Source organism: Herpailurus yagouaroundi, unplaced genomic scaffold, assembly GCF_014898765.1.
Source record: "Herpailurus yagouaroundi ecotype Mexico unplaced genomic scaffold, PumYag 188, whole genome shotgun sequence".
Classification (NCBI taxonomy): Eukaryota; Metazoa; Chordata; class Mammalia; order Carnivora; family Felidae; genus Herpailurus; species Herpailurus yagouaroundi.
In genome coordinates, this window is record NW_024412419.1 from 30,511,491 (window position 1) to 30,531,936 (window position 20,446).

The 20,446-nt window shown below is 39.5% G+C and overlaps 1 protein-coding gene across 5 annotated transcripts in view; it reads right to left on the reverse strand.

Moving 5' to 3' along the window:
• Window positions 1-17,747, reverse strand: part of STRN (striatin) — a 91,514-nt gene extending 73,767 nt beyond the window's left edge. For 2 of the 5 annotated variants that reach the window (XM_040496512.1, XM_040496511.1), the window contains exon 1: window positions 17,394-17,746. In XM_040496512.1, coding sequence (XP_040352446.1) covers window positions 17,394-17,627 — 234 coding nt within the window. In that variant the 5' untranslated portion in view covers window positions 17,628-17,746. Of the gene's footprint in view, window positions 1-17,393 lie in introns of all 5 variants that reach the window. The other 3 variants (XM_040496510.1, XM_040496513.1, XM_040496514.1) reach the window with 3 other exon arrangements.
• Between the last annotated feature and the right edge of the window lie 2,699 nt (window positions 17,748-20,446).

Consider the following 20,446-nt stretch of genomic DNA (forward strand, 5'->3'; position numbering starts at 1 on the left):
TGTACACTAACAGAGATCTGAAGAAAACACAGATGCTAGAGAGTTAAATTTAAAGACCTTGTAGTGAAGGAGGGTAAGACTGAAATGTAAATTTATATGCTGCTGATTTTATTATTAAGGTGGTCACGCCCTACAGGCAGTAGGCAAGGCAGGACTGCAGCTTTCAGACTAGAAATATATTTTGGTAATCTTTATTTTCATATACACAAACCTATGACATGTCCCAAATCAGCTAAAGTAGCTACAAGTATGTGTGTGTCTACAGATATATGTATGTAGACACCTCTATGAGTGTGTTTATATATATTCCTTCTTTAATTTGTAAGAGAATAAGATCCAGAAAACATGCCTTTTTAGAATTAAATCCATTACATAAAACAATGCCTATTATTTTAAGTAATATTCCTGATATAAATACAAATCCCAATGACTTTATCTTAACCTACTCTACAAGTATTAGATTTATTTAGCTTTTTTTTTTTTTTCAACGTTTATTTATTTTGGGGACAGAGAGAGACAGAGCATGAACAGGGGAGGGGCAGAGAGAGAGGGAGACACAGAATCGGAAACAGGCTCCAGGCTCCGAGCCATCAGCCCAGAGCCCGACGCGGGACTCGAACTCACGGAATGCGAGATCGTGACCTGGCTGAAGTCGGACGCTTAACCGACTGCGCCACCCAGGCGCCCCTATTTAGCTTTAATAAATAGAACTACCATTCTGTTTCCTGCTAAAACTGTAACACTAACCTGAAAAATTACCAAAATTTATAGAAAAAGAAGAAAAACTAATCCTACTTTTAATATAGACAGAAGATGATCTCAAGAAATAGATATTCCATGCTCTCATAAAGGATATGAATAAGCAATTTAGAGAAGAGGAAACCCAAAAGGCTAACAAGCTCAGAAAGAGATGCCTGATCTTGGTGATAACCAGAAAAATGCAAGCTAATATAAATAGGAGATATAACTTTATATTTATGAGATTAGCAAAAAGTAGAATTCTAGATAATGCCAAGCTATATGTGATCATGCTCTGGTAGGTAATGTAGAAAGGGCAGTCATTCTCAAAAGCAATCGGCAACTTAGCCAAATTAGGTTTATGCATGCCCAACAAACCATTACTATGTTAAAGAAATTCTCAAACAGTTCAAAGTAACACAGTTAATGTATACAAAATATCACAAATGGATATTTCTAAAAAGAGGAAAAAATGACATAATTTGATTTTTGTAAATAAAAAGCACACGAACAGAAAAAATATTTTACAAAGATAAAGAAAAATGAAAGGAGAATATGAGAATGGAGATAAAAATAGATTAAACAAGAAAGGCAATAAGTGATCATTGCCAAGTTCAATGAAAAGCCCAAGTGTGTGTTTATGTGTGCATACACATAAAATTCTGTAGGGACACAAACTAAATTGTTAGTAGAATTTACCTCTAAAGAGTACATTTGTGACAAGGACTAGAACGAGGGAGATACCAGAGGTATGGCTGAGTATCTTGTATTTCACATGTACACCTATTCTCATTTTAAAGAAATCATTTCTTCTGACAAAGAGTCTCTTCTCAACCAAACTTCAGTCAGGCTCCTGTGAGCCCTCTGCTCCACGAGGCCAGGTCTTTAGACTTCCACGTCCACCTTCACATCCCCCAATTTTTGCAGCAATCTCACTGTAAGTAATTTTGGCAAGAATCCCTCACCTTCAGTATCTCCTCACCCTCAATATATCTGATCAAATTCCTCAACCCCCCCCAGTACCCCAGGTGACATTTGGTCACTCTGGCCTGGATTCAGCAAGAATCCTGTCAGATTCTGTCAGTTTAGCCAGAATCCCCCTACCTCTGATGTTTACTCTTCATAATTTACATCCACTGACACCACCACCACCATCCTGGCCCTGGCTATAAATTCCCAATTTTCCTTGTTGTATTCAGAATTGGGCCCATTGAGGTCTCTTTCCCCCTATTACAATAGTCTCTGATTAAAATCTGCTTTTACCACCTTAACCACTGTCCAGCTCTCGATTTTTTTTAGTATTGCCACATGTAAAATTTAGACAGTTTCTAAAAATAAAATCTAAGTTTAACTCTGAATTCTAAATAAAGTTTAAAACTCTCTTTTTGGGGGGCACCTGGGTGGCTCAGTTGGTTAAAAGTGTCAAAGTCTTGATTTGGGCTCAGGTCATGATCTTACAGTTTGTGGGTTTGAGCTCAACGTGGGACTTTGCATTGATGGTGTGGAGCCTGCTTGGGATTCTCTCTCCGCCTCTTCCCTCCCACTCTCTCTCTTTCTCAAAATAAATAAACTTAAAAAAAAAAACTTTCTTGGGGTGCCTGGGTGGCTCAGTCGGTTAAACATCCAACTTTTGCTCAAATCATGATCTCACAGTCGAGAATTCGAGACCCATGTCGGGCTCTGTGCTGTCAGCTCAGAGCCTGGAGCCTCCTTTGGATTCTATGTCTCCCTCGCTCTCTGCCCCTGCCCCACCCTCTCTCTCTCTCAAAAATAAATAAACATTAAAAAAATTAATAAAAATTAAAAACTTAAAACTTTTTTTATAGAAAAATTGGTGGTTTTTAGTCAGTGATTCATGCTCTAAATCTCTAATTCACAATATAGCAAACTTACAAAAACATTTAAAAAAAATCAGCATAGACTCCTTAACTAGGGAAGTCAAGTTTATTAAAAACAAGCTTTTATTAACAACTACCTGATTTTCATAAAACACTCATTTCCTGATTTCAAAAATGTACATATAAAATAAGGTCAAAATATCAGTAACCATTTTTATTCAAACAAGAAACCAAGAGAACACAAAGTAGGGAAAATAGTAAAGACTTACTAGACACACATAAAAAATACCTGAGATAAACTTAAGCTTTGATGTACACTGAATCTTAAAGATCAACAAATTCCTGCTTTTGTTTTGGGGAAAAAAAAAAAGCCAGGGAACATAATTTTTCTTGGTAACTCAGGACCAGAACTACACACATCAATTATTAAAATATACTATACAAAACTTCAACGTTCTTTGATATGGGAATTGGGAGATTCCTACTCCTGGTTCTCTCACTAATCTGTATGATCTTATTAAACTTTTCTGAGCCTCAGTTTCCTTAACTATACAAGGAAACAGTTTAACACTCTGTGATTATACGGAACTGAAGGTGATATGTGGAAAACAAAATGATATGTGAGTTAAGTCCTGATTCCAAGACAATGAGTATTTTTTTCTATTTCTGTTTGCATTCTGTTTATTTGTATGGGGGACTAATAATATACAGTTGAATTACTATCTTCAAAGGCAGTATTACTTTGGCCAATTTTTAAAAAAACTTATAATTGAATTCAAAGACAACAGCCACCTTCCAAAAGATATCCTCACTCTCCAGAAAAATTATCGATTTCTCTACAGTTATCAAGTGGTTTTTGGTTGGCAGCAAGGCAGGGTTTTTTTCTGTTTTATTAGTTGGGCTCCGTTTTGCAAAACTGAACTCAACTGTAATATTATCACTATTAACACATAATGTTAATACATACTGCACTAGGTATTAGAAGTAAATTAAAAAATATATATATATGGTACAACGGAAGCTGCTAAAGCTCCAAGAGGGCAGAGACTGTGCAAGTGATTGCTATATTCCCAATGCCTACAACAATCACTTGCATGTGGAAGATGTCCAATAAACATTTGTTAAATTAATCGAACAGATTCATAAAAAGCAAGTAAACAGTAAAAGACAGCACATCCTAAGTGCCAAATGACAAAGCAAGTATTAAAAAAGGAACAATCAAAACCAAAACCAAAAACTTTTCATGTTGGAAATGAGATTAAGCTAAATCTGAATAAAGAAATATATAAATCTGAAAGAATAATACAAACTATGAGGTGGTGGAAGGACATTCCAGAATGATGAAACTTTTTGAGCGATTAAAAAAAAAAAAAGTAGACATGGCTTATGTGCAAAGCAAGATTAAACTATGTTGGTTTAGGAACAGTACCCTAATAGGTAGGAAATATAAACAGTCTAATCATGGAAGAGATTTGAAACCTACTATAGGCAAAAAGAAAAAAGAGTACCTTTTTTTTAATGTTTATTTATTTTGAGAGAGAGGGAGACACCGACTCCAAAGAAGGCTCTAGGCTCCGAGTTGTCAGCACAGAGCCTGATGCAGGGCTCAAACCCACAAACCACGAGATCATAACCTGAGCCAAAGTCGGATGCTTAACCAACTGAGCCAGCCACCTAGGTGCCCCTAGAGATATAATTTTATAAGACATCTATCTATATAAAAGCAATCAATTGGAGTGAGAAGATTCAAATCAAAGAGAAACAGCTGGGGGGGGGGGGAGGGACAAAAAACAAACAAACAAAAAAACAAACAGTATAATCTGGCAAACAAGTATCTGAACAGTGGCCTGAAAGCAAGATCATAAGAGACTGAGGAATAAATAACCCAAGAGAGAGAAAGAGAACAAAGAAACTGAGAGGGAGGAAAATGAGACTAGTAGAAAACCAAAGGTCCTAAATGTGGTCTGTACAGAGAAATTAACAGCGAAATGAAAGAGAACAAGATAGGATGTTGAGAACATCCTATCGAAATGAAAGAGAACAAGATAGTCTACTAATGGGTAAGACTGCTGACAAAGGGGTTTCTTTTATTATCCCTATCGGCTTGGTTGGTTTTTAAATGGGAAAAACTAAAATGGCCTTGCCACAGTGGATACTACCACTGGCATAATGGATTCAGGTCTTTCTAAAGTTAAGAATCATCACTTGATGATAAGCTCTACAGGAGCTGGAACTATATCTGCTTGTTTTCCACTGTTTTTTCTATGAAGCTTTGGCAACTTTGGTATTTCCATACTTCAGCTTTTTTGTGTTCATTCTCACTTGGCTAGCTATAAGGATCTGGAAAACCAAACGTTCATCTTTGATGAAAAGAAGCAGGCTTAGGGGTTAAAAAAAAAAAAAAAAAGTCCGAATTTTAATTCTAAATTATGGATAACTGGGGCATTTCTATTTTATTAAAGTAGCAGAGTTCAAAAAAGTTTAAAATCACAGTATATTAATAATGCAACTATAAATACAATTGGAAAAGTAGAATACAAAGTAATGAAAACTATATATTTTATTTAAAGAAAGATTCATCTTCACAGAAAAAAAATAATTCCTTATTTATTTAGAAGGAATAAGGAATGTGTATAAAATTTGAACGCATGGATTTTAGAAAAGAAAAAAATGTTATGTGACCCTGCTGATTGTAAAGACTTTTTAGGACACCATGCCAAAGACACTTCCTGGCAGTCAGTGTTTAACACACAAAGGGAAAAGAAAACAAACCTACACTCACAACTACCAAAACCCAAGCACCATTTGCTGCAGCTAACATCAACCTGCAATTATGAAGCCAGTGGTATCCCTAAAAATGAGCTCTGTCAGAATGACTTGGCAGGGCCCAGGCAATGCTCTACACAACAGAATACAGACACTACTTGCTCTAAAAGGCCCTTTCCAAGGGAAGTCATAAGACAGAACTAGCTAGCAGAAAGAGGGACAGACCCTCTGCTCCCATATACGCCAACATATATTGTACATTCACAAAATTGACAAATGCTGTAAATATCAAAGATGTCTGAGTCACAGGACCTGCCCTTATGACAATTTAGCTGAGAGACATAATATACATATTTAAACACATATATTTAATACATATTCAGTAACAGTGTAGTCTAATATATGATTCATTCATTCAAGAACCATTTAGTAAGCAGCTACTATGTGCCGGTAACTGCTAGACCTTAAAACACCCTTAAGTGACTCAAAACCTAGTGAGGAAAGAAACACACAAAGCAGGAGACAGGTGGTATAACTGAGACACAGAAGTTCTCAACACTAATCCTCTCTTAACCAAAACTCTGGATTAACCAGTATTCTTCAGTCCCTTGGTAAAACACTGCCCAACGCCCAGGGCACATTAAGTATTCACAGCTAGAGTATGCTATTCTTTATAATTCACCCATACACTGCGTTTTCAGTCAAGTTGTTTAAGCTCACCAAGAGTCAATCTGGTTTCCTCCCAAACCTGTTTATGCCAATTGCACTTGTTGCTTTGATTACATAATTCAATTAAACATTACATAAACCAATAAAACATACGTATGAAAAGAAAAACTAAGTTGAATGCTTTGGGAAGACAACACAACAAAGGAGACCTACTAAGCAGGAGACCTGCTATCAAATTAAATGTGGGTGACACAACTGTGAAAGACTAGGGAAAAGTCATAAAAATCGAGGATTCTGTACTGTATACTTTACTCAAGGAAAACCAAAACCAGAAATCATAACCAATGTATTGTAATTGTAGCTTTTTCAAGAAAGACAACACACAACTCCAATCAGTGTTCTTAAAAAAAAAAAAGTGAAGGGCAGGTGGGCTTGGTCTTACGGTGACAAATGACTATGCGTTTTATATTATTTTTAACTTAAATGACTTGGTATCATTTCAACCAGATTAACTGCCCAACCACTGATCAGGATGGTGTTTCTGTTATTTATACAAGCTCTTAGGGGAGCATGAAACTTCACTGTGTCTGGAGGTTTCCCGAAGACAGTAAAATGAAACTTGGAAGAGGATTAGAAATTCACCAGGCAGACAAGGGAGCGAAAATATCCCAACCCTATACATTGACTCAAAAGCATGAGAAGAAGAAAAGTGTCAAAATATTTTTCCTTCCATTTACCATGCCCAGTCCCACCACTCAAACTTTTCTTATGGCAAATTATTTATCTTTTCTATGAGTTAGGGAATAATTATTACCTACCACAAAGAGCTTTGTAAAGATTAAAATCGATCACACGTGTAAAGTGCTCTACACTGTACCCAGCACATGGTAAGGGATCAACAACAACAATAAAAACTGTTATTATTGTTGGAGGGGAAAGAAGAGGAAACAAAAGCTAAAGTACTGGGACCACGGTACCATCTTCCCCAAGTAAGGACTCTTTAAAGTTCAATAAGTGTGCTGACCCAGATCTCCAGGCTCCTCCTTGTTCCCTTTTAGCTTTACATGAATCCACATTCCTCAGGAGCAGGTTTTGGTTGTGCATATAATTTAGGCTTTGCTTACTGCTGAACCTTCTCATTTAGGAAATACAAACAAAAAAACTGAGAGCAAGTCCCAGACTGGGCTGTAATTTTCCATCAGGTGAAATTGGTATCACCCTTATGGAATCTGACATCTTATTTATTTCTCCTAACTAGATATGCTGGTATTGGATCCAATTTCTGTCATATGTAAATGAGTGCTAATGAAGCCTGTGTGTAACACTCCCCCGGCCCTTTCCTTGGATCTCTGTAGTGCAGTCATGCCAAGAACCTATTCACCACACCCAAAATACCTATTCCACCCAACCTTCTTCAACATTTCCCAGCGCTCCCCTTAATTCCAGGGCTTCTACTCCTTATTCTTCTCCTGTTCTTATCTAAAACAAAACAAAACAAAACAAAACAAAACAAAACAAAACAAAACAAAACAAAACAAAACAAAACAAAACAAAACAGGGGCGCCTGGGTGGCTCAGTCAGTTAAGCGTCCCACTTCGGCTCAGCTCACGATCTCATGGTCCGTGAGTTCGAGCTCCGCCTCGGGCTCTGTGCTGACTGCTCAGAACCTGGAGCCTGTTTCAGATTCTGTGTCTCCCTCTCTCTCTGACCCTGCCCCATTCATGCTCTGTCTCTCCCTGTCTCAAAAATAAATAAAACGTTAAAAAAAAAAATTAAAAAAAAAATAAAACAAAACAGAACACTACTCATTTTTCCTTGAGCCATACTGCTTCTAAGCCAGTCTACAATAAAATTTCCTTCTTGCATATCAGTATTTTCGAATATTCCATCATCTTATTTAGATAAGGTACTTTTGTTATAAAAGTTAAATAGCACTGTCTGCCAAAGAAAGTGATTTTATTTCTTTAAATACCTTAATGCATAACAGCAAATACATGGTTGACATTATTATTCTGTTCAAACAGCATATGTAAAACAGATGGGCTGAGAATAACCTAATAACAAAAGCACTACACAAAAGGTGATATACGATCAATAAACACTAACTATATTAAAATATACATACATATATATGTATAAAATATGTATAAAATATACATGTATACATATTTTAATATAATGTTAAGTATATATAGTATAGCATATATAGTTAGTATATACATATATGGGCCTGTATATAGCGTAGTTAGTATATATATGTATGTATATATAGATATACACATACACACACACAGACACACACACACACAACATAATTAGGCTACCCTCAGGAACAAGCTGGAAAAGATCCGAATTTGCAGACTTTTTTAAAGAAATAAACATTTTACATCAGTATTCTCTACACAAAAATAAAACGATTCGAAGAAACTAGAGTGACACATTGTTAAACACCTTTGAGGAACACAAATCGTTGAAAACTTTCCTGAGTCCCTTAAAATGCAATCATTTCACTAAGTTGTTCTGCTTGAAGTTTGAAATATATAAGAATTTACATTATGACAGCTACTCAAAGCATACTTAATCATCTAAATATTGTAATTCACTTGGCTACTTCAGATCAGAAGCAGCTACACAGGGTAAGGGACCAATAAAAGGAGATGATGTATGGAGAACAATGCCTGGGCTTGGGTGGTACACTCGTGGGTTCTAAAGTCAATCCCCACCAATTCAGAGTGATCAAGGACCATTTACTTATTCTCTCTGTGGCCCTAACTGATACAACAAGAGATGAGATGGGAATGCAAGCTGGTGCAGCCACTCTGGAAAACAGTATGGAGGGTCCTCAAAAAACTAAAAATAGAACTACCCTACAACCCAGTAATTGCACTACTAGGCATTTATCCATGGGATACAGGTGTGCTGTTTCGAAGGGATACATGCACCCCCATGTTTATAGCAACACTATCAACAATAGCCAAAGCATGGAAAGAGCCCAAATGTCCATCGATGGATGAATGGATACAGAAGATGTGGTATATATATTCAATGGAGTATCACTCGGCAATCAAAAAGAATGAAATCTTGCCATTTGCAACTACGTGGATGGAAATGGAGGCTATTATGCTAAGTGAAATTAGTCCATCAGAGAAAGACAAAAATCATATGACTTCACTCATATGAGGACTTTAACAGACAAAACAGATGAACCTAAGGGAAGGGAAACAAAAATAATATAAAAACAGGGAGGGGACAAAACAGAAGAGACTCATAAATATGGAGAACAAACTGAGGGTTACGGGAGGGGTTGTGGGAGGGGGGATGGGCTAAATGGGTAAGGGGCACTAAGGAATCTACTCCTGAAATCATTGTTGCACTATATGCTAACTAATTTGGATGCAAATTTTAAAAAATAAATAAATAAAATTAAGTAGAAAAAAAAATACCACTTTTGTAAACCACACCAAAAAAAAAAAAAAAAAAAAGGGATGAGACCATGCAAGTTCTAAGGTCCCACAGGAGGTAAAATATTCTTAGTCTAATGAAGGGAATAGAAAATTGGGAGTCGAGCTATGCAGGGCAAAGAGAGGGGACGTGCACACGCACATCCCTGTCAGCCCTAGAATTCTACAGTTACATGTGCTAAGATGAAGACTACAGACAATACATACTCTAGGAATTAACAACAGGTTCATGTGTACAGTTTCTTCCTCCTGTCTGTCTCTGCTCTCCCCATCTCTCTTCCCTCTCTGTCTCTTCTTTTCTTCTACCCCCTTCCTTAGCTTCTTCTCCTGCCTCAGGTTTCTCTCCTGAACTGCAAAGTTCCTCTGTTCCTGTCTCCAGTCCTCAATGCTTTCCAGCTATTACCATCTACTACTACATCTCTAGCCTGCTCCTTACTTCCGATACTGACAGTTTATTATCAGTATTATTAAACTGTCAGTTTTACTGTCACTATTAACAGTGGCATAAGTAGCCACTATGCCAAATGCATCACTTAAACTAGTTCTTGGCTCCTAAAGTTTAATTTAAATAAATAATACCAAATAAGTAAATAAATAAATAAATAAATAAATAAATAAAACAGTTAAAAGCATTCTCTCCACAGAAATCTCAACCAGCAAAAGCAAACCACTTATTGGACATTTATTATAGGTCACAAACTTTGCATACTCTATCTTTTTAAAATTACAACTACTCTGTTTGGTGGCTATATTTACAAACAAAGATGGGGCCCAGAAAAATTATATACTGGAAATGATGGAACTAAGGCCCATACTTTCCACAGCCACACTGCAAGAGACAATGACACAATAGACTGTTGTGTCAAATTGACCACTAAAGCAAGAAACTCCAAAGATCCCAAGGGCAAGTTTATTTCTAATGGCCCAGAATTGAAACCTGGAATCCATTAATAACATTCATAAATCAAAAAGTATGCTGGGGCACCTGGGTGGCTCAGTCGGTTAAGCATCCGACTTCGGCTGAGGTCATGATCTCATGGTTTGTGGGTTTGAGCCCCACATTGGGCTTTGTGCTGACAGCTCAGAGCCTGGAGTCTGCCTCAAACTCTGTGTCTCCCTCTCTCTCTCTCTCTCTGCCCCTCTCCTACTCACGCTCTGTCTCTCTCTCTAAAAAAATAAACATTAAAAATTTTTGAAAAAATTTTTAAGTAAAAATAATTAAAATAAAATAAAATAAAACAAAATAAAATAAAATAAGCCTGACATCAAGTAGAGAGTAAGCCGACAAAGGGAAATCAGTCCAGATTATTTGGACTTTCAAACACCAATCAAGGACTGATTAATAAAGGGGTTGGTTTGTTTGTTTTAAATTCTGCTTTAATTTTACCAAGATTTTGGAAAGAAGTTGTAGTCTCCCCCCCACCACTGGGACTCAAAGAAAAGTAAACTTAGATAGTAAATAAAGTTTAGGGTCAAATAAGGATATCTCTTAATAGAGAAAAAGTATCAATTATATTTCTCTACAGATAATTACTGGGCCATTCTTATTTGTCAATTTTTCAAAGTAAGATAATTCAGTTTTCAGTAATAGTGCCTCAAATTAACTCTTCTACTGAAAACAGTTAAATATTCTGGACAAAATATTTTTACATATTTAAAAGGCAAAGCTGATAAGAAGTAAGGAATTATTTGGCCAAAATTGAAAGGAAAATGGGAACCTAGTAAGGTAAGAGAACAAAAGCCACTTTTGCTCTAGAGGTACTAGCCAATCAGAACAAATCTGAACCTTAAGTTTGGATAGCCTTATAGGACCCAAAGAGCAAAAACTAAAGACCAGGACCATCCGGAGTAAAAAATCTAACAGGTGATATGTCCCACATTTAGCTAAGACCCTGTAGCATATTCCTTCAAGGCAAAGGTGAAGGATGCTGGTCCTCAAATGTATTTATGGCCAAAATTTGCATCAGCTGGGTGGTCCAAAACCTCAAGCAATGAATTGGTTTTAAAATGGTTGTAGATTGCTAATGCCTCCAAAAACCCATCAGAGCAAATGCAAAGACCTTCTAAAGAAGACACCTTTATTTGAGACCTCAGATTAGTCTTAACACCTTTCCAAGGACAGTGAGCAGCACACAAAAATAACTATGCATACAAAGAAATAAGTTACCATGAAAAAGGACCGGCAAAAACAAGAGACCACAGAAAGAGATCTCCAAGACTTCATGCAGAGGAAGTACAGATATACCACCTATAAAAACAACTATACTCACTCGGTTTAAAGAAAAAGAAACTTGAAGATATCTTCAGGGAACAGGAAACTATTAAGAAAAAATCCAGCAGATTTAAAATGCAACCAAACTGAACTTCAGTAATAATTAAAATTAGAAACTTATCAGATGGCTTTAAAAGATTAAATTCAACTGAAGAGAAAATTAATGGACTGCAAATAAGTCAGAATAAACAGATAAAGAAGGTCTAAAATACATGTAATCAGAGACCTAAAGATTAAAGAAAAGAGAATGGGATAAAGCAGAAATATAAAGAGATAGTGACTGATGATTTTGCAGAAATCTAAAGAGATAATGATTGAGGATCATGTAGATTTTTCAAAGAGCCTAACAAAGTCACAAATAAAATAAAAAGAAATATATACCCTGAAACATCATAATGAAACTCAGAACACAAAGTCCAGAAAAAAATATTAAATGTAGACAATAAAATAAGCTAGAAAACAGTGGAACAGAGTAAAATCTCCAGGTCTGTTGTTTTAAATAAAAAGAAAAATGATAAGTAAGCATTAGTGTGACTGATTATCTCAGAAGGGTCTAAGGATCAAGCAAGATAATGAATTTAAGGGCTTGGAAAAAACTGTACAGGTATCTGGAGACTTAAGTGACAGTCTGTACAAAAACCTGTTTCATTCTCGGTCATTCAACCTCTCTGTGGGCCTCACTTTACCTGCGGAAGAAGGTTGCAGCTGATTTTTTCCAAAGTTCATTCCAGCTCAGAAATTACTCTATCATTAACTCTCTCAGTCAGAGGGAGGTGAATCAAATTATAATATTCTACTGGCTAAAAATAAAATGCTAGCTATCATCAGAAAGAATAATAGAAACGTAACAAAAATTATATCCCAATTCTATAAAAAGCCATCCATATCTGGAATACTAACAGATGTGTCCAAACAATGCATGTAAAATCAGAAACAAACAACTAAAGCAGTGGTTCTCAATCCGTGCTCCCTTGAGGGAGCTCAAAAAAACACTAATACCAGGGGCACTAAATCCTAAAATTCTGATTAAACTGGTCTGGGGTAGAGCACAGGAAATGAAGATTTTTAAAAGTTCCCCCAGATTATTCTAAGGTTGAGCTAAAGCTAAGAAATACTGAACTAAAGTGACAAAAAATTATTTTGAGTCATACTTGATTCCTTTTTCCTCAAACGTCACATCCTATCCTTCAGCACATCTTGTTGGTTCTACCTTCAAAAATGCATTCAGAATCCATTAGATTTTGAATACGTATCAAAATAGACATTCACATATCTCATCACTACCAGCTTAGTTCATCTCCAGCCTGGATTAGTAACTAGACTCCATGACTCTCTTACCATTGTCTTCCCTCCAAATGCATTCTAAACCCTTGCGATGCTGTTCCTTTACTCAAAACATTTCAACTGTCACCCATCTGGCTGAGGTACAATCTAAAATCCTTACAATGGGCAAGACCCAGTATGGCATTTCTTCCCATTCTTCTCCTCTACTCTAGCCACATGTGCCTCATTATTCCTCAAACATTCCAAGCATGCTCCTTTCCCCCCTACTGTTCTCTCTGCCCTCCCAGAACACCCCCTCCTTAATTTCACCTTTTCAGGTCTTGCTCAAATGGCATCTCATCAGGTAAGCCTTTCTTCCCCACTCCACCCCACCAAGCACTCCATATCCCCCTTATACCAACCACATGACTGTGGTGCTTACTACCACCTAACATTTTATATATGTAAGTATTCATTATTGTCTGCCTGTAGGATCTATTTTAACCATCTTGTTTCTCCAGTGCCTAGAACAGGAGCTGGCATAAAATGGGTGAATAACATTTGTTGACTGAAAATATGAATCAATAATGCCAAAATCCAGATTAATAAATACTCCAGTCTCTATGCCACATGCCCTAAGCCACTCAATCATATCACCTTTTTCATACAATTCTAACATTTCCAGGTAAATAACAGAGCCTCCCCTACTACACACACCCCCCAAAATCTAGGGCCAATAGTTTTTGTTTTGTATTTACATGCCTGCTTTCTATTAAGTTAGTAATTTTCAAATAGGTTCTCATTACTTCATTAAGTTCTTTCTTCTTGCTATTCTCCCCATTCACTGCTAGCTCTCTTTTGTGCTATTCTAAGAAAATCTAAGCCCCCACAATGATAAACACTCTGATTTTTCTACATCTTGCTTGTCTATCACTCCAACTAGACTGCATACTTCTTGAAGGTCAGCTAGCTCAATGTCTCACATAAAGAAATTCCCTCGATTGTTATGATTAGTATTCCAACTCCAATTCCTTTCACAAATATAAAGCTCAGTAATAACCCTAACCATTCTTTTCCCATGAACTGCCTATTCTCATCTGAATAGTGGTAGTGAGGCAGGAGGGGGATTATCAAAAATAAAGAGAATTCTAGGGATACCTGGGTGGCTCCGTTGGTTGAGCATCTGACTTCGGCTCAGGTCATGATCTCATGGTCCGTGGGTTCAAGCCCCACGTCGGACACTGTGCTGACAGAGCCTGGGGAGCCTACTTCAGATTCTGTGTCTCCCTCTCTCTCTGCCTCTCCCCTGCTCCCGTTCTGTCTCTCTCTCTCTCAAAAATAAACATTAAAAAAATTTTTTTAAAAAGAGAGAGAGAATTCTACATTAACTGAGATGGGCAAGGAGGGGAAAATCACAAGTTTACAGCAGAGTATAACTGGTTCCTTCCTCCCAAGACCTGAAGAAGGGAGGAAGTGGTAAAGGCAGACCAGGTAGGTGACAGCTTGGATTGCCTTGCACAACTCTGTCCTGACAATCTGAAAGAGCAAGACTAACAGGTTCCTGAAGGGACAAATTAGACTTAATCTTAAAGGTATTTTTGTTGACTTCGGTGTTAATGACTTGAGAAGAGATTTAAAAACCAAAGAGAGGACATCAATTAATCCAAATTTCATCACCACTCATTCTCTGACTTCCGATTTCTTCTAGAAAAATTTAAATGGCAAAAGAAAAATGAAGGGGTATGTTCACATTTAATGATGTTGATAAAAAGAAATTACTTTAAAAATATGTTTTCAGTTGTGAGATTCCCACAAACTCTCTTCCCAAAAAGTATGTTATTTGTTCTGTTTGGAAAATATGACACATTTTTAAAGTTCCTCCCTGGATGCTTAATTTAGTGTAAGCACAAACGAAAAGATACTGTAAAAATGTAGTGCTTTCAGTGTGAGGAGCACCAATTGGAAACCTACCTGAGCTTTAACATTTGCCATTAAAAATCCCAGAAATAGCATGTGTGCGCGTGTGTGTGTAAAACTGAAGAGTGACTACAATTATAGGTAAATTGAAAAGTTGAAATGGAGGGGTGGAAGGGGAGAACTGGGAGATAGGACAAGGGTAAGATGAGCTGCAAACTCCCGAACCTCCACAAGTAAAAAGGGAAGAGTTATTATCTTGTTTGTTTTTGACCAAATTAGTGTGACTCACCTTCCCTAAACTGGAAATTAAAATTTAAGCAGCCACATAAAAAAATCATTCTCTACACCCGAACAACGTTAACGCTAAAGCCTGCCTTTAACACTTCCTTGAAGTCTGAAATCCACAATTTCATTTATGGAATGCACTGTTTAATAAAGTGAATTACTAATAAATTTAAATGAAGCATTCAAGTCTGCTTATCACTATACAGACATGGTCAGATTCATTTTGAGAAAAGTTACAAATACCAACAGACTAGATACTAAAGTACATAACGGCAGACATAAAAAAAAGTTGCCAAAGAATACAAACATAGAACTGTGGAAATAAAGAATGAGAAGAAATTTTAGAAACTATGGGTCACTGCCTCGCTTCACTCAACTCCTCCCAGAGGCCTTCCTCACCCACCCCATCTAAAATAAAAAAGCCGCGGGGAGCCTGGGTGCTCAATCAGTTAAGCTTCTGACTCTTGGCTTCAGCTCAGGTCATGATCTCACAGTCTGTGAGTTCGAACCCCAGATGGGGCTCAGTGCTCACTTGGGATTCTCACGATCTCACAGTTTGTGAGTTCGAACCCCAGATCGGGCTCCGCGCTGACGGGATTCTCTCTCTCTGCCCCTCCCCTGCTCACTCGCTCTCTCAAAATAAGTAAACAACCTTAATAAAAAAAAAAAACAAATAAAATAGCTGTCCCTATCACATTCTATTTCTGTACCTGATTTATTTTCCTCATCCAAGGTGCCATTATGGTTCGGTATATTATGTACTTACATGTGCTGCTTCTTTGCCTGCCGACTAAAACGTAAGCTCTATGAGGGCCGAAGCTCTGTCAGTTGTGTTCATCCCAGGCCCTCGAGGCACACAGCTGGCACTCAATAAAGTACTGAATAAATAAATGATGAACCTGAAGTTCGCAGAGGTTAAAGGATTTCCTCAAGGTCACAGCCAGCAGTAAGCACAGCTGGTACCAAAACGCTGTCTACTCCCTCTTTCCATAGCCACTTCCACTAGGCCAAAGCACCCTGTTCCAGCACATGATTTTCTATTTAACAGATTCCTTCTTTTCTTTTTTTAAGTGCCAAAGAAAATACCCGTTACCAAAAAAAGTGACACGCTGGGTAGCATTTTAACTTCAAGTGTTTCACCAACCAAAACTATACTCAGATTTCAGAAGTGTACAAGATTAGCCAGTAAAACAGCAAGGCACAGCCACTCAGTTCTTCGAGTTCCTTGTGAAATTGGTGTGTGCCTTGGAAGTTTTAAGATCAGCTTCGGAAACACTTAGCAATTCAGAATGGCCTGTAAAGTATCAGCCTCACTTTCTTCTAAGAGCCCACAACAGCTCCTTCCTGGATATGCTTTATCTTGCAGATTATGCAAGGAAATGTACCCAACTTTAAAGTCCCTTTTAGTTCCTTTCAAAGTACAAGGCAATCTCACAAAACACTGGGCATAAAATTAACCCTTGGGAAGTTTCAGATTCTGAGAATAGGAAACCATCTCCAAACCATCACCTGACGGTGATCATCTAGGTTCTTCATGATCTGAAATACCTAAAAGAAACGCGGAGGTGGGGGGGGGGAGGGGGGGGAGGTGGAGGAAGAGGAAAAGAGAAGAAACGTTTACATACATCAAAAAGGAGCTGATATCCCTCATAATACTTTAGCCCAACATCAGCTTCTTGCCTAAAGTCAAGGCCCCACGCACACAACTTCGGTTGTCTGCTTTGGTCACCTCCCTTTCAGAGAGACAGGAGCCAACTACCAATACCTTTCGCAGGGAACATCTCTAGACCTAGGATGGGACTCACTAGGGCAGAGGATGATTTGCTAGACGTCTCTCAAAACTACTGTCAGCCCAATTAGTTAACTGAAAGGGACGACCTAAAATGTGGGACGGCAAGAGAGTTGAAATGAGACTGAGTTAAGAGTGTGAAGGAGCAGACGAAAAGGAACGGGGAGGGTAAACAACGCATCAGGGGCTGGAGTGGGAACCTAGGTCAAGGCAGCGGGGTCAGGGAAAGGCAAAGGTGAAGGGGGGAAAGAGATGCGGTTTCTGAGTGGGATGGGCGGGAGCAAAGGGGGAGGGGACGAGGGGGGCCGAAGGGGGAGAGGGGGGGAAGGGTCCTGGGCGGGGCGGAAGGGAGCGAAGAGGCGGGATGAAGAGGGCCAGGCCGGGAGGGTCTTTACCTGCAGCTCCGCCCGCTCCACCTCCCACTGGGCTCTCTCCACCTCGAAGCGGGCCCACTCGTGCTGCAGGAAGTGCAGGATCCCAGGGAGGCTGTATTGGGCTCGCGCCGCCCCCGCCGCAGCCGCCCCGTCGCCGGCCGCGGCAGCCTCCGCCAGAGGCCCGAGACCCTTGGCACCGCCGGCGCCCGGGTGGTTGTTGCTGAAGAAGACGCCGGGACCCGCCTGCTCGTCCATGGCGGCCGCAGAAACCCCGGGAGCTGCCCAGGAGCCCAGCAGCGGAGGCAACGGCGGCGGCCAGCAGCGCCTCCTCCTGCCTCCGCCGCTCCCCGCCCACACCCCAGTCAGCAGGGAGCAGCCGCCTGGGCGCGGGGGCCGGCCGAGCCCGGGACGGGCCGGGAAATGGGTCAACTGCGGCGCGCGGGCGGCCCAGGGCTTGCTGGGAGTTGTAGTCGCGGGGCGGGGCGGCGGCAAGCGCGGTCGCGGCGGCCTGTGGGGCTGCGAGAGACTCGGGCGCGGCCGCAGCTCCGCCCCCGGCCCGCCCCTGCCCGCCCCTGCCCGCGGCGGTGGGGGCCGACTGGGCCGGGAGCGCGGGTTTCCTTACCCGCCGGTCGGGCGCGAGCGGGCTGCGCGCCAGTGCCCCCCTCGCACGCGGAAGTTCTCGGGCGGCGCGCCCTGTTGCATATACACACACATACACACACACGGAAGTTATCGCGCCAAGATACCAGTCCGAGCAGCACATCTTTCAGGGCTTCCTGGTGGTTGTGCTAAGAAACAAGCTCAAAGCGAGGTTCGGAGGTCCGGCTCCTGGACGACTCCAGCTAGTTGGATCTAACCCTCTCCCTTTGGCTCCAACTTAAGTGTTTCTCTGGCCCCAGACACCCCTCCAGTTCTGGCAATCTGCTTATCGCTATCGCTCCTCCTTTTTTTTTTTTTTTTTTTTTTTTTTTTTCTCCCTTACGGATTCAAACCTGTTGCCTGATCAGTTTTCACTTATAAGGGACTCTGATCACCTCTCTCTCCTGGACCAGCCCTTTTCAGCTTCTACATTCTGGATTGTTGGCACTTCATCTGAAACACTGCTCCGCTGAAGTCCCTTTCTCCTGCAGTAAATCTTGCAGTAGTAAGTCCTGTAGACGTTTCAGATATCCAAGGGTGTTATTTCGGTGTCCTTTTTTCTACCTTTTCCCGCGCAGTGTTTACTCAGTTCAACTCAACAAATATTTGATTGTCAGTTATTTCTGTCGCTGGGGACATAAATGACACAGTTCCTGTCATCAAAGGGAGATTGGCAAGTATATAATCAATTCTCACAATGCCTTAAATCAACACCACCTGAAGGAACAAAGTCCCTTTCTCTTCCCTAGAACTGTCTTAGGTATCCAGGCACTTCTCCCTTTTCACTTGTCCCGGTCCCAGTTTCTTCCACGGTTCACCTGCAAACCCGCAGCAGTATTAGCCTTCAAAAGCACACCAAAGTCCTCTGAAGTGTTTCTCCAAATCTTATCCTCCGAAGTCCCTGAAAATATGTCACTATGAAGTCACACTACAACAATAATGAAAGGAAGGCGCCTGAAAAAAATTTAACAAATGAAAATGAAATGAAGCACTTATCTTGTCCCCATAACGAGTTATCTGTAATTCTTTTATTTTGTGGGATGGATTTCCGGGATATCAGACCTGATGGCCATGAAAAAAAATGTAAAGATTTAAGCTGCCTGGTGACATGTCAGGGAAGGACATCCTGTTCCTGTCCTCCCCCAACCCTTCCCTTCCCATGGCTGCTTGTGGAAAAGACAGGAAACACACTGTATCTGCCCTGGTTGCAAATAAAGATGGCAAGCTCTCTTTTCTCATTTATTGAATGTTTCTGCTTCATGAATTCATTCTTTATTATAATAAAAGTGTGATCCAGGCTTGGCCAAATTCCCTGTGTCATAAATTAGTTTGGCTGTTAAGTGTCCTTTGAGACACTGCCCAATCCTCTCATTTTACAGCTCAAGAAACTTAAGTCCAAAGAAGTTGAAACTTGTCCACAATGAGGCTTTGAGTGAGTGGCACAGTCCAAATGAGAAACTAGAATTCCTGACTGCTAGTTCATTGATCTTTCCATTAACACGTTGCCTCCTCTCTTATCAGACCTACCAGAATGTGGAAGGGACAATAATGCCACTATGGCATATTTTCTCATCTGGAAGATTTAAGTACTCTTACAAGTTTAAAATGTTAGAAAGATGTTTTTTTTCTCTATAGAAGACATGGCTGACAATTCCCTGAAATAAATTCATAACACACTATAAAACAATTACATTTAATGGTAGCTGTTTAAGAACCCATAAGTCCTTTAGCTAGACTATCAAGAAAAAGGGAGAGGACTCAAATAAATAAAGTCAGAAATGAAAGAGGAGATATTACAACTGATACCATAGAAATACAAAGGGTCAGGGGTGCCTGGGTGGCTTGGTCGGTTAAGCGTCCGACTTCGGCTCGGGTCATGATCTCACGGTCCGTGAGTTCGAGCCCCGCGTCGGGTTCTGTGCTGACAGCTCAGAGCCTGGAGCCTGGTTCAGATTCTGTGTCTCCCTCTCTCTCTGCCCCTCCCCTGTTCATGCTCTGTCTCTCTCTGTCTCAAAAATAAATAAACGTTAAAAAAAATTAAAAAAAAAAAAGAAATACAAAGGGTCATAGGAGACTGCTATAAACAATTCTATAACCTAGAAGAAATGAATAGATTCCTAGAAAACTACAACCTATCAAGACTGAATTGTGAAAAAAACAGAAAGTCTGAATAGACTGATTACAGTAAGGAGAAGCAGTAATCAAAAACATTCCAACAAACAAAAGTCTAGGACCAGATGGCTGCACTGGTGATTTCTATCAAACATTCAAAGAAAGATTAATACCAATCTTCAAACTCTTCAAAAAAAAAAAAAAAAAAAAAAACAGAAAAGGGGAGAATTTTCCCAAACTCATTTTAAGGGGCCAGCGTTACCCTGATACCAAAACCAGACAAGTACGCCACCAAAAAAAGAGAAAATTATAGGGGCACTTGG